The following is a 15,517-nucleotide window of genomic DNA, read 5'->3' as shown; positions in this document are numbered from 1 at the left end:
TTGAAAGTAAATTTATTAAAATATTCTTAAGGGAACAAAAAACACCAGAATCTTCAAAACAAAAGGAGTTGCCACTTCTACCAGTTATAGCCATAGTGCTTCTATGTCTTGTAGTTTCTTAGCAAATTACTGCAAAATCAGGTTAGTTGGAACATGAATAAAAATGTACAACATAAATGAATACACATTTGCTTTCATATTATTAACATATGGCAACGTTTTCTTTGATAATCTGCATGCCATCATAATATTGCCCTTAAGATTAAGTATTATGTAACCCTAAATTGTAGGAAACACAGTATGCCTGGAGGACAGTTCTAGAATGTATAACTGGGAGCATGCAGTCGATAGAGTTTTCAGCGTATTGAGCCCAGTGATGGAGTACCTGGAAAGCCAGGTCCTCAGAAAAACCTATTGCAACATTTTAGTTCCCATCTGAAAAGAATACATGTAATTAATTAGGATGTGAAATATGTGAGGCAACTGGTATGCTTAGATCTTCAGTGGATACCTCTTACCCTAGAGGATGCAGAAACATGGGCTAAACATAAGTTATGAATAGCATCTGCTAGAATGTAGCAAAGTATGTTTAAAAGAGTATATTTTTTTCACCTGTGTCTTTGATTATTGAAGATATTTTAGGGGGACAAATGCTAGGGGGAAATCTCTTTATGCAAATATATTTCTGAATAGAAAAGAGAAAAAAGAGAAGCTTGTTTGCATTAACTGCCAAAATCAGTTTTTTAATTTAAAACTCTTTTAGAAAATGATTAAACTTAGAACAACAATAAGAAAATATGTACTGGATGAATTCGCTTTTAATGAGTGACGGAAGTTTAGAACCAACCCCAAATAATTTCTCATCACACTTTTCTTTCTCATTTGTCTTATTTCTCCATGTAATAATTTTAAATGGCACTTTTATGAAATAAATAACTAAATGCCAACTACATTTTTTTTCATATCCTGACCAATATTTTGGCTGTTTTACAGAAGAACTGGAATTCTGAAAATTAAATAAAGGTTTCTGAAATGCCAACTTCAGAAAGTTTTATTTAATTTTGTTCTCTCTCTGTCTCTCCATTTTTTTTTTCCAATAAGGTCTTTATTAATTTAGTCTAGTTACTTAGTGCTTATATTAAATAATCTAATAAAAATCAGGGTTGTAACATAACATTTCCCAAATGTGAAGCAGCATCTATTACATGAGACAAAATCTTTATGCCACAAAATTGTAAAAGCCCTGTATAGAATAACAAGGCACCAAATGGTACTGTATATATTTCTAAAATAGAACATTTCTGTAGTGTAATGGGGAAGTCAGCTCAAAAAAAAAAAAAAAAGACAGACAACTGTATCACTATACTTTATTCAGAAAGTACTCTAAAATTAATTTTGATTTTTAAATGCTAATACTCTTCTTGATAATTTCCTCTGAAAGACATAAATATGATTTAAATATAAAGGTTAGTATTTTTAAAGAGTTAAAAACTACTTTCTTTGTATTTGTCAGTATTGCTGGAATTCTTGCAAATACAGAAGTTATCCATGGGGATAGGAAACTGTTGTGTGTGTGTGCACGTACACACTTGCATCTCTTGATTTTTAGATAAATTCATATGACAGTATAGCCTCAGTGTTTATTTTGATTCATTGAATTATTTATTTTTGTTTGGTGTTTCCTTTTGTATTGTTATAAATGCAGGATTAAATATACTGTAGGCTCCCAGACAAGCATGTCATGAGGTTTCATTAATTTGTGTAAGTTAAAAGGCACTTGAATCATGTAAGATGCCTCAAAAATGCTGTTTCATTTTCCACTTACTTTTTTTTTGATAAGACATATGACTCAATCATTTTCCACTTACTTTTAGCCCAGTGGAGGCCATTTGAAATATATAGAGAGAGTCCTTAAAATCAAAGCAGAAGGTATAGAAGAGTTAGGTTTATTCCAGTAAGTTGTATTGAGGTACTGCTAAACCATGCATTAAAAAGTAAACTGTCTGTACTTCAAAAACCATTTGTGTTTTGCCTTTTTTTCTTTTTCCGTATTGAAAAGTCATTCCCACCACAGGTTTAGCAATAATAACTACAATTTATGTCTTTTTGCTGCTGCAATTTGATGATGTACCATAGTCAGGCCACAGGTTAGAAACACAGGCTGAATTATTATATACTGCTGGGTAGTGATTTCCTGTGAACTGATTTATGGATAAATAATTCTATGTTCTTATTATATAGGATAGACAGTTTTTAATTTCTTTAACAAAGCATAGCTGAACAACAGAAAATTATATGCTATAGCATAAGAATACTACCACTCCGAGGAGTATAAACAGATGCAATCAATGTCATGAGTTCTCCTGTTTTTACAAGGGGCCTCATCAGCAGTTGGTATTGTGGAAATAATACCGAGAACCAGAAGCCCCAAGGCTTAGTTATTCTGAGGCTGGGCTTTTTATTGACACTCTTTTGCTGAGATCTTTTCCAGGGAGTTATGAGATATATAAACCCCAGCCTTTGGATATTAAAGCTAATGTCTCATTTTTTTTCTCAGGCTGAGTTTTCATTTTGCTTTAAAAATTAATGTTAAAATGCACCTGGAATAGAAGAAGATTATCCATTAAGCTGAATTGGAAGAACACTACTGGTATCTTGCTGGGTTGCTTATATCTGTTTCACAGATTGATTTGTGGACTTTATCCTGCAGCATACCCAATATATATGTATCTATTTTATCAGCATCTATTTACATGCCACTGCAAACTGTGAGAATTGTTCTCATGTACTTCACAGGCGGTCTGTTGTAGGCCTTCGTGAAGTAAATATTTCTCATATTTGAGGTACTGGGGTAGAAGCTATCATCTTGGTTTATTTTAGGAGTGGTTTCACTTAGCTGTGTGTTTAGCAATAATAAGCTTCTCTGCTCAATTGTGAGCTCCATAATTACAGGGACAGTATATATTAAGTTTATCTTTGCATCTTAGTGACTTATGCTGGAGACACACAGGAAAAATTTGTTGAATGAATGTTTCATGCTTTATATAAACCCTTCTAATGGTTCACTGATTATATTGTTATCACATTTTATTTTATCCTAAGATGTGACTGACTTTCTAAAAGCTTGAATCAAATATTGATCAACTATATATAGTGTGTATTATCAACCTTCTTGTTTTTATATAATTAGAGGCAAATAATACTAAAAATATGAAGTATGTATTTACTGAGAAGAGTGATTGGTTTATTTGAGGTAGATTAATACCAAAATCATGTGAACACAACTATTGATATTTCTCTTTCTGAAATGTCAGCTCTTTAACTCTGGCAGAATACTGCATGGAGAAAATAAAAAACTGGTTTCCATTATTGTATCTTTTTAATTTTAGACAAAAATTGCCTCTATTCCCAATCTAATTTTATATCACTAATGGGAAATTTACCTACAGTTGCATTTTGTTATTTGGTCTGTACACATTACACATTGAGTGGATCGGTACTCTATATTTCAGTGAACAGATTTGTCTGGATATAAAGTTTTATACTGTGCTCAATTCAATCATGTTAACATTTGTATGAATTTCAACCCCAAAATAAAGGCCCGCAATCTATGACTCAAAGACCTTGAAACAGCATCTGTAATAGTCTTTAACACCAAGCATTTTCTAAACATTTGCCAATGATAAATTCTTTGTAAATAATAAAGATGATTGGTAAACAGTGTTTATGTCTGAAATGGCACTGTTGTGGGAAACTGTTTTTTCCAGAGAAGTCCCAAGTGTAACTGGCTCTTCAGTCTTCTGGGCCTGTGAAGTCACCTGTTGCTCAATGGTCTCATTTATTCATTGGTTTAACATTAAATGTCCAGACACTGCCTGATGTGTTGACTGCGGATAAGCTCTGGCTCTCCTCTCCAGGGGCCCATTGTGTGGTTGGGCACTTGCATGTGGGTACATCCTCAGGGCAGCAGTAGTAGAGCTGAGTAGAAAGGATATTGGGCCAGTAGTTCAAAAACTTGCAAAATGAAGCCTAGGGTCTAGTCCTGGTTTTCATACACTTATATCCTTGAAACGTCATTCTCCTTTGATCTTCGGCATACTTCAGGTAGAATGCTGAGTTCAGGCTGTTTTCATAAGGATAAACTAATGGTTGTATATAAAACTGTGCAATTGTAAAGTAACATAAAAGGATCTTGTGATTAAATAAGTTTCTTATAAGATACACAAACCAACCAAGAGTATTTACTGTACAGTGTTATAGAGAAAGGATTACTTCAGTTGGGTTATCAGGATTGGAATTATTCCCATGGCAGAATTTCAAGAATAATATAGACAGTTTCTAGAAGTGAATATTGGGGATCAGTACTCTGTAGACGGAGTGAGAGTGTGATAAATTTTCAGAAGAAAAATAGAAATTGCCATGCATTGAGCATCTACTATGTGTCTGGCTGAACTCAAGGGTGTCTGTGTGCATGTGCATATGCACATGTATGAAATATTTCCTAATGTAATCATCACTAGTTTTTTTATTTTTTCAGATTGTAGTTATAAAACTTACTCATAGAACGTGAATGTTGGGAATAACATCTGTGTACTTAAGTTATGCCATTATTATTGGCATTTCTCTAGTACTGCAGTATTATCCCAATGGTCACATGACTTGTTCTTTCTTCTTTCTCCTTGTTCACTACACTGGAGTGATTAATGGTGTCTGCATCCTTCTTAGAAGCCAGGAAGAGGCTGTTATAGTTGTAACTAGACATACCTCCCTGAATTATTTTAGCTCTTTTTTCTCCCCTTGGAATCCTTGCCCTTTTTAATCCATCTTCAGTCCAGTACAGGTTGAGCATCTCAAATCTGCAAATCCAAAATCTGAAATGTTTAAAAATCTGAGATCTTTTGAGTACCAACATGAAACTCAAAGGAAATGATCATTGGAGCATTTCAGATTTTGGATTTTTGGATTTGGGATGCTCATCTAGTAGGTATAATGGAACTACTTCAAAATCTGAAAAAATCCAAAATCTGAATTACTTCTGGTTCTCCATGGAATTTAACTTTTATGGAGCACTTATTATGTAGCAGTCCCAGTGCTAAAGTCTCCTTTTCATGCAAAATCTCATGATAACCCTAAAGGGTAGGCATTGTTTTTATCCCCATTTTACAGATACAGAAATGGACACATGGAGAGACTAAACAGTTTTCCCAAAGTCTCACAAGCAGAGGAAGGTGGACGTAAACTCAGACTTTTGACTCCAGACCTTACTCCTAACCTCTGTCCTATACAGTGTGCTACTGATTCAGGCATCTATGGCCTTTTGAAACTTGGAACCTGTCTTTTCTTCTAGTTTGCCTCTCATTTGAGCCAGTGTGATAACAAGAAGAGAGAGAGCCTGGTCTTTGAAGTGAATCTGAGCTCTGCTACTTGCTAGTAATATTACTTTGACTACTTAAGATAACCCATCCCTTCTGAATCTCTAGTTCCTCACAGAGGGAGTTGAAACTAGATATCCATGGGTAAAGAACTGATGGAGAAATTGGAGGTACATCTAAAGTAGGTTTAGTGGTACAGAAAATAGGAGATGGAAGGAACAGAGAGAATGTCATCGTGTTTTTATTTCTTTTAAAGTAGGAGAGGACTGGGTGCAATGGCTCATGCCTGTAATCCCAGCACTTTGGGAGGCTGAGGTGGGCAGATTGCTTGAGCCTAGGAGTTCGAGACCGGGCTGGCCAACATGGTGAAACCCTGTCTCTATAAAAGTACAAAAATTAGCCAGGCATAGTGGCACATACCTGTAGTCCCAGCTACTTGAGAGGCTGAGGTGGGAGGTTGGCTTGAGTGTGGGAGGCAGAGGTTTCAATGAGCTGAGATGTCACTGCTACACTTCAGCTTGGATGACAGAGCCAGACCCTGTGTCAAAAAAAAAAAAAAATAGAAAGAAAAGAAAAGTAGAGGAGATCTGAATCTACTTATAAAGAAGCCACTGAGGAGCAAGGATGGAAGAAATTAATGGGGAAGTGGTGGGAATAGAAGATGGGACATATCGATGTATACTCCTCCTTTGTGATTAAAAACAAGCCTTTTGTAGACATATGATTGAAAGCTAATATAATCATAAAAAATCTTTTGTGTCGACATATTTTGAAATAAACTGACTATTCTTTCAGACACATTAAACAAGTCACAGTAATGACTAAACAGTTTTTGAGATTAAATTATATTCAGGCTTTTTACTAATTCTTTTGCATTTAATCTGCACAATATTCTTGTAAGATCAGTACTTTTATTGTTCCAGTTTACAGATGAGAGGATTGAGGTATGGAGAATTTTAAGTAACTTGCTGGGGTTACATAATTAGTAGGTGGCAGAGCCAGGATGTGAACAGAGGCAATTTAACTTGGAAGCCTGCATTCTTAGTCACTATGGTATACTGCTTCCCAATTTGATTTCCTCAATTAACACTTAACTACTATTCCAAGTAATATTTTTGTCTATTTTGTATCAGGGAAGGAGGACTGTTCTAAGGAATGTGTTTCCAAAGAGGATTAATACAATACATTAGACAGAGAACCTGTTTGGAGGAAAGGCTCATTAAGAGTTACTCTAAGCCCCTACCGGGCTGGAGCAGAGTGGCCTTCTGGCCATAGCTCTCCTAACAGATCTTGTACGTGCAGACCCTGGTAAATAGCTGGGCAGAGACCATGACTGCTTGGACTGAGCAAGTTAGTTAATAGGGTACAAAAAAGAAAAAGCATACATTTCCCATTGCCTGGGAAAATAACCTGTGCCAACAGCTCTCTTCCAAAATGTAGAAACCAACCTGTAGCAGCTGCTCTATGTGGAGGTATTAAGTATTGTGAAAACACCTGTGTATGTCTAATTCCAGCCCAAACAAGTCTTCTTCCGGCTCAGCAAGGTGTGGTAATAATTTACCTACATGGAGATTCTATTTCCAGTAGAATGAGTTGTCTATGTTTTCCTATAGAAATTTCTCTCCCTCCCCTCTCTAAAACATTGAGGTATAATTTACATACAAAAATGTATGCATAGTAAGTGATTAGTCTGATAAATTTTGACAATTTGTATAACCATGCAACCACCATGCCAAACAAGAAAATCCCCTTATGTCCCTGTCTATGCAATGCCCCTTTCTGTCCCTCTGACTTCTATCCCTATTAGATTAGTCTTTCCTGTTCTTGTATTTCATATAAATGAAATCATACAGATATATTCTGTTGTGTCTGGCTGCAGTGTGGTGTATTCTTACAATGGAATGCTTCTTTACAATAAAAAGGAATCAACTACTGACACTACAACAGCTTGAATGAATCTCCTGTAGAGTTGTGCATTGAAGTTTGTAGAGTTCTTTTTTTTATATTACTTGCATAGTCTTGGTAACCAAAATGACCCACAAAATCTGCTTCTTTTACTTGCCTATCATGGTGCATAATTATCAACTTCGTTTCCCCCACCCCGCCCATTCTCTCATATATTATCTGTGTGCCTTTAGAACACAGTCAATTTATATTCAACTTATGGGTGATCACGATAATGACTTTTGAAAGGAATTTAAAATTGTAGAATGATTTTTTAAAAAGGAAATAAGTTAGACATGTTACATGGTTTCTTTTTAGTATTTGCAAATGTCAGGAGTAAAAGAAGCAAGGAAGCAGACCCACTCTCTCGTGGGTGGCTGTCCAGTGGGTCCTGGATGTTCATTTCATGACTAGTACATGCTGCGTGCTGTGCACTTTTCATTGTCATGAGAGAGAATGTTAAGAAAACTATCCCCGCAAGAAAACAGCTTTTCTTGGCAAGTGCGATATGACTTAAGGAGCCAGAACTGGAGACATACGGTACTATGAATGAGAGCTGTGTTACTTTATTGGATCTGAGTCCAGGCACTATTTATACTGCAGCATATTCAGCACCAGATTGTTAAATCTTAATACTGAAACAGTGTATCATTTTAATATTTTTGTTCTGTTTATTCCCTGTTTTCAAGCATTATGTCAAGCATTGCGCATTCATTTATTTCATCTTGGACAGGACGTACCCTGACCAGAGAGTTCATTTCCTATTGTTGGAATTTTGCCCCATAGCTATCATTTTGTGAAGCTTTAAAAGTTCACTTGGGTACACAGGTGTTTTCTCTCTTTGATGATTTTTTTTTTTTAAGAATACTGTAGTTGGACTCACCTGTATTGTTAAAAATAAAAATTAAAATGCTGTTTTTCTTTTATCACTAAAGCATCACTGCTTTTTATGTGTGGCAATTTCTGACATCCTGGAGACCGTTGGGTTTTTCATCGCATACAAATAAAATTTTTGTTACCCTGTATCATATGTGAAATGGGTTTCTCTGTTTTTCTTCATCAATGTTATGTGTGCCCTGTGCACCACATAAAATGAGCCTATCTATGAATAAGTTAGCATTTTTACCATATGTCGCGGAAACCATCCTATGAATCTTCCTCTAACAAGGGTATTCCTAAAATTACTGCTTTACGTAGTCCAAATTTGAAAAGGATTTTTATTATTTTTTCATTGTTATGCATGTTTACCATATGCAGCACAAAATCCACAGGCAAAAAAGTGCTATTGTCACTCTCAAAAGAGCTGAGAAATAAAAAAAAAAAAAAAGGAAGTTGAGGGCATCTTTGCTATTTCTGATCTGTGGTCAATGACCATGGTATTGCATTTGGCCTGGGAAACCAACCCCACTGCCTGGTGAAACACGGATATGGGAGCGAACTCTAACTGCTTCATGAGCTCCAAATGCTATTCGCACTGGGAATCACACCACAGTCAGGATGTAACTGCGTGCTGAGCCCACACACAGGAATTTTCTTGTACAATTCAAAACTGAATTTTATATTTACTTAAGGCTTACTTTTTTTTTTTTTGGTCTATGAAATCAGCAGTCCTGTATATTTAGCATCAGACTTAAGTTAGAATGTGAAACAATTCTAGGGGGGAAGGAAGTATCCGTATGGTTTTCTAAGTAATTTAAGAAACAGGAAAACATAAAAGAACTGATTGTCTGTGATTAAACTTCATTCTTTCATTCCCATCTTCCTGTATAGTTAACTAACTCAATTGTCAGCCAGAAAGAAACAGCTTATTGCACCGGGTTGTAAAATATCTGAGTGGGCCTTGAACGTTGATGATTGAATGACCTTCTTAACATTGAACAAACAATGGGAAGGTTTAATAAATAGCAGATATGTGTTTATTATGTTTTTCTTCCCTGTGCAGGAATAATCAAGCTGGGAAGGTGGAACCCTCTCCCCCTCAGTTATGTGACAGATGCACCCGACGCGACAGTGGCCGACATGCTACAAGATGTCTATCATGTTGTGACGTTGAAAATCCAATTACAAAGGTGGGTGTTTCTGAACATCTGCCTTTCCTTACCCTCAGAGCTGCTCTGTCAATCATAGATTCACTGCAAAGATCAGCATGTCCTGTCTTCATTAATTTCTAGACATTGGACAAAATGAAAAGAAGGAGAGAGAGGAAGGAGGACCCTTCCCCAGGCGTCTTTATAGTCACATTCCAACTGTGTTATGCTTTGTTTTTAGAAGCTGTGAAGTGGTAACCTAGGTAGGGGCAACTTGACAAATCATTAAAAATCCATATCCTTTAAGAGGAACTTCACACTGCCCCTATTCAATGGGTCCGCTAGGCCTGCTTAAATGTGCAGCACATATAGTATTTGAAGAATAAATACCTTTGCTGTTTTCAGGTCTGTGTTATGAGGGGAGAGTTTTGTTCTTGGAGGCCTTTATTTTCCCTTTCCGAGGGCCACATCAAGCGCGTGCGCGTGTGCACACACACACACACACACGAGAGGAGAGTTTTGTTCTTGGAGATCTTTATTTTCTGTTTCCAAGGGCCACATCACATGTGCGCGCACACACACACACACACACACACACACACACACACCCCAGAACATGATATACCTCTAAAGAACTGGAGGTTCTTTGCAGTCTTTTATTGTAAAGTGCCTTCTAGGTGTGATTTAAGGAATGTTGTCCTTTAATGTAAGTGTTTCGAATTTTCCCCTATTGGGGGATTTATACTTTAAGAATGGACCCCCATCTGTGTCTATAAATGGGTGAGGATCTTAAAAGTTATTTTTTGGTTCAGAAAGTTAAAACTCTGAGCCATCCTATGGGGGTGAGGGTGGGCCTTCAAACCGCAAATTTGATGGGGAATGTTTGCTATTTAATCTTAGGCATGCCCAATAATGACATTTGTATTGGGGAAGTTTATGACCACACTGCCATGCCATTTCCATCAGCACATTGCAAAAATAATATTTTATAAAAATAGCATTTCTTGTATTGGAAGTGACTATTTTTCTTATATGAGTGGGATGACAAAAGAGATCCCTTGGGCTCCAGCAAAGTTTTGGAGAAGCAGTTTTACTTTCCTTCCCTCACTTAGACCCCATTCTTCAGCATTTCTTCTGAAGTACACACAAGACCCAAGAACCACCGCTTCACTGTCTCCTCTTCAGTCAGGGGCCCTGGATGAGGTTTGTGTATTGTTCATTCTTGCTCTGTTTTGCAGTTGTTCAAAGTTGGAAGACTTGCCTGCGGAGCAGTGGAACCATGCCACAGTCCGCAATGCCTTAAAGGAGCTGCTCAAAGAGATGAACCAGAGCACATTAGCCAAAGAATGCCCTCTCTCCCAGGTTAGTATCTCCAGGTGGTATCTGGGAAACAGAGGAAGCCATTGGTAGACTCCCTAGCAGGAGGGTTCCTTCTGCTTCCATAGGTGTCTTCTCTGTCTTATATTTATAGACTTACACTGCATTTGAGGTGTAAAAAATATAAAGATTATGTTGCTTCTGATTGTAGCATAGAAGTTACCACTTACTGGGCAGGTACAGGGTAGCTCATGCCTGTAGTTCCAGCACTTTGGGAGGCCAAAGCAGGCTGATTGCTTGAACTCAGACGTTCAAAACCAGCGAGGGCAACATGGTGAAACCTCGTCTCTGCAAAGAATACAAAAATTAGCTGAGCATGGTGGCATATGCCTGTAGTCCCAGCTACTTGGGAGGCTGAGGTAGGAGGATTGCCTGAGCCTGGGAGGTGGAGGTTGCAGTGAGCCAAGATTGTGCCACCGTACTCTAGCCTGGGTGACAGAGCAAGACCCTGGGTCTCAAAAAAGAAAGAAAAAAAAGAAAAAAGTTATTATTTATTGAGTCTTTTGGGGTAAGGAGAAAGTATTAAAACATTTTATGTATATGGGCTGGGCATGGTGGCTCACACCTGTAATCCCTGCACTTTGGGAGGCCAAGGCCAGGGAAATCCTTGAGTCCTGGAGTTTGAGACCAGCCTGGGCAATATAGCAAGATAGCAAGAACCTGTCCCTAAAATAAAAAAAAAATAAAAATAAACATTTCACATATACAGCCATTAATTTATCACGTATTTCATTGGAGATAGAGACCAGTGTCTCCATTTTATAGATCAAGAAATAGAAGCTTAGAGAAGCACTTATAGTCACTGCCTAAGCATACTAGCTGGCTAAGTGGCAGGTTGAGATGCTACTCCCGACATCCCCTTTCAAAGTGGATGCTCCAGATTGTTGTTTTACTTGGTCAGTTGAATGAGTCAGCCGTGCTGAACCCATCTATGCATGAGTTATTGGACCTTTTGCCTATCTGGTGCAGAGAGGTGATCTTCACATCATACAGATTTGTAGAGGTTTTGTAGTGAATTCACCCCATGAAAATACATCATGAGAAAAAGTGATACTCCATTTTTTAGTGAATGTACCATAAACGAATACAAGCCATGACAATGAGATTGAGAGGATCAAAAGAAGAGCAGTGGAGGAAAGGGCTGCTTTTTCCATTTGTGTTCATGGGCTGGGACCCTACTGTTTTCTACTGATGAGATAATATTTTGCTTATAGTGGCTTAGGGCTGCTGTAGAATTGAACTCAGATTGACATATTATTTGAAGCTTTGAATGGAAATCTTATTTCCTTTTTGAGCTGCTACACATGATTTAAGACAATGTCTGTTAAGTTTGCAGGAAAATGATGGGAAACCTATTGCAGAAACTTGCTGTGCCATGAGCTTTGTTCCAGAGTAAGAGAGTCTCTGGAAGATAGGAGGAAGACTATTGGTTAAGAGCATGTATCCTGGAATCAGAGCTGGGTTCATGTCCTGGTTGACAAGCTTCTATAACCTTACCTTTATGAGCCCCCTCCTTTATTTTTAGTAAGTAAAACCGAGTAGTAATGGTTCTGAGTTATATGAAGAGGATTCAATGTTTGGAAATCATGCAAAATGCTTGGCCCAATGCCTGGCATTCAGTTATGCATATAAACAGTATCAGCTATTATTATTGAGAGGTGATGTGTGTGTGTGTGTGTGTGTGTGTGTGTGTGTGTCCTTTAGAGTGTTTTGGAATTTGTATCCTCTCAAGAAAAGTATGCTATTAATATTTTTGCTTCCAAAAAAATCAAGAAGGCATACATTCACATATAGGCAGTTAGATAGGATAGGACATTATTCTGACCTATGTTTAGGACTTTTCACGCAGGCCATTTTAATACCTACCTGTAGCTATGTATGTAGGTGTTAAAGCCTGTTGTATATAAAGTTATAAAATGCATATTTTGATTATGCTGGTGATACAGAGGAACTGGATAAAGAACAAGTTAGGAAAAGCTGTCAATAATTTTCCCCTAATTTCTCAATCATTCACATCATTCACAATTTATTTTCTCTTGCATTCACATGGAAGTCAAAATGGGATTTTACTGAAAGTGGGCAAAGCCTCTAACTTGATATTACCAATTCACAATTTTATCTAGGGTTTCTGAGGCATGCGGAAGTTTGGTCCAAACTGTTGTATCATTATAGTCATGTTTGGTTATAACTACAAGTATGACTAGAGAGGCAACATGAGTGGGGAGAATCCAGATCAGGAGCCAAGAGCCCTGGGCTCTAATCTCGGTTATGCTTTGCCAGATATGTTATCCTGGGCAAGTCCATCCACTTCTCAGAGCCTCGTTAAACTCATCTATAAGCTGGGCATCATGATATCTGCGTATTTCACATAGTTCTCAGGGTTGTCTTGACGTTCAAATGAGATCATCTTACCCCATCATAAAAATCTCTTTTCCCCTCCGCTGTCTGCTCTCATGGTTTACTCATGTGGTTGCCTGACCTAAACAGTTTTTTCTCCTTCATTCTTCTGTTTTATCCTATGGTTTCTACCACTTCTCCATCTAAAATCTTTTTCTCCTGTGCCACTGCCTTGTTCATCCTTTCATAACCTATCATCTAAATTATTTCAGATCTTCTTGCCTAATGTCTTTTCTCCTGCCACCTGATTCTCCTGTTCCTTGTTTATAATCTAATCTCCCAGTGATTCCCCCTACCCAGCCTATAAGAAGTAGGACTCCATAGCATAAGACCATCAGGATGACACTGTTCAGCCTTATTTTTCACTAGAGCTAACTTCTTGCCTCTTCCTGTGCTCATCCTGTATTCCAAACACATGAAATTAATTATTCTGAAATGTTTACCATTGCTCTCAGACTTTACCAAGTATCTCTTGAGAGTAGGAGCAACCAAACTAGTATAGCATTACAAATCTAACAAAGCCACCTTCTGTGTTATCTTAAAAATTAATGCCAAGTTTGTATTCTAGTCCATATACCTATGTGTTTTTGTTTTTGTGTTTTGTTTTTGTTTGAGATGGAGTCTTGCTTTGTTGCCCAGGCTGGAGTGCAGTGGCATGATCTTGGCACACTGCAACCTCTGCCTCCCGGATTCAAGAGATTCTTCTGCCTCAGCCTCCCCAGTAGCAGGGACTACAGGCACATGCCACCATGCCCAGCTAATTTTTTGTATTTTTAGTAGAGATGGGTTTTCATTGTGTTAGCCAGGTTGGTCTCAATCTCTTGACCTCGTGATCCATTCTCCTCGGCCTCCCAAAGTCCTGGGATTACAGGTGTGAGCCACCACGCCTGACCCCTGTGTTTTAAATATTTTTTAAATGCCATAAAATTATTTTACCTGTTAAGTTAGTCATCTCCATCTTTCCACATGAGACTGGTTTTTCAGGGAGATGTACCTTGTTAATCTCTGGCTTTGGAAGCCCCTGCACACAATCCTGGCGACCCTAGAATCCTTCAGTTTGACACTTGTTTGCTTTTGCACACATGATTTCACCTGGCTAGAACATACAACTCTTTTCTACTTGATGAAATTATCTTTCAGATTCCAGCTGGAAAGTCACCACTAGTGAAGTACCTCAACCTTCTGGTTGAAGTAGTTGCTTCATTTGCTCTTAGTAGCCTTTTGTAAATACCCCTGTCATAGCACTTAGCCTGTTGTCATTGTAACTTGTCAGTTTCCATCACTAGCTGGACTGTCCACAATAACAAAGGCCATCTCTTACTGATTTTTGTGCCCTCACCATTCAGCATAATGTATATTTTGCATGTAGTTGTTACTATAATGCAGGATAGTTGGATAATTACATATATTATGTAATTATATATGTATATAATTATATACATCTCATATAATTATAATGCGGGATCCTATAATGCAGGATAACCTTTTGGCAGGGTACTTCTTTGTGGTGGGGGCTGTCCTTGCATTGCAGCATCCCCATCCATTACCCACTAGATGCCAGTAGCATGCCACTATACCCCTGCCCCCAGTTGTGACAACCAAAATGTCTCCAGACATTGCCAAAGGTCCTATGGCAGGAGCAATACAACTCTCAGTTAACTATTTCTCTGATGTGCTTAATGACTTAAGTACAAAAATGTTTCAGAAAGTATAGTTTTCTTAGTATGTAAAGTTAAAGTTTTATTATTATTACTGCAGTGTTCTTGGCAGCTCCAAAACATTTTGAACTAGAAACAGTGAACAGAGTAATTTGGTGATTGATGCCCAGCACATTTCAGTTAAAGAGGGCCTCAGTTCTCATGTTTAGATTTGGGGGAGATTTGATTTAGGCTTCTGATACGCTGTGTAGTTATGGAAAATCTCACTGGGATAGTTCTTTTCAGCCAGCATGGCTGAAATGTGACCCTGGCATTCATCTTATGATCATTACCCTTAAATATTCCAGATTATTCACTTATATTGCATAGCTAGATGGTATTTTGGTATGGAGAAAAGCTTGCCCATTTTGTTGGTGGTTGTCACAGAACAGGTGCATGCAGTTTTTGAAGTTCAGCCTATGTAAAGTGAAAAAGAATGCATTTTTGTTTTAAGCAAGGTGAAACAGTAATCCAACAGTATACTTCCACTGGCATTCCTGGAGTCCTGATTAAGAATCAGGCACTTTGCAATGGCTGGGGATACAACAATGAAGCTGAGAGAGGAACTAAATCCCTTTCAATATGGGAAGAAGAGAGTGAGGTATCCAGTACTACTCACCTTAGGTGAGAAAGGTGATTTGTTGGGTTTTTCAAAAATAGACTCAACTCATGAGTAAAAGATTCCTGTTGTTGAAATAATTGT

General features: G+C 37.7%; 1 protein-coding gene across 3 annotated transcripts in view; it reads left to right on the top strand.

The window, feature by feature from the left end:
- The window catches only part of SATB2 (SATB homeobox 2), a 200,054-nt gene that overhangs the window by 78,708 nt on the left and 105,829 nt on the right, over positions 1-15,517 (top strand). For all 3 annotated transcript variants that reach the window (XM_078329134.1, XM_035305234.3, XM_002749606.6), the window contains exons 4-5: positions 9,259-9,385; positions 10,582-10,705. In XM_078329134.1, coding sequence (XP_078185260.1) covers positions 9,259-9,385; positions 10,582-10,705 — 251 coding nt within the window. The remainder of the gene's footprint in view (positions 1-9,258; positions 9,386-10,581; positions 10,706-15,517) is intronic.

This window comes from Callithrix jacchus, chromosome 6 (genome assembly GCF_049354715.1).
Source record: "Callithrix jacchus isolate 240 chromosome 6, calJac240_pri, whole genome shotgun sequence".
Lineage (NCBI taxonomy): Eukaryota > Metazoa > Chordata > Mammalia > Primates > Cebidae > Callithrix > Callithrix jacchus.
Note: the sequence above shows the minus strand (reverse complement) of the source record. Positions and strands in the feature narration are given on the sequence as shown.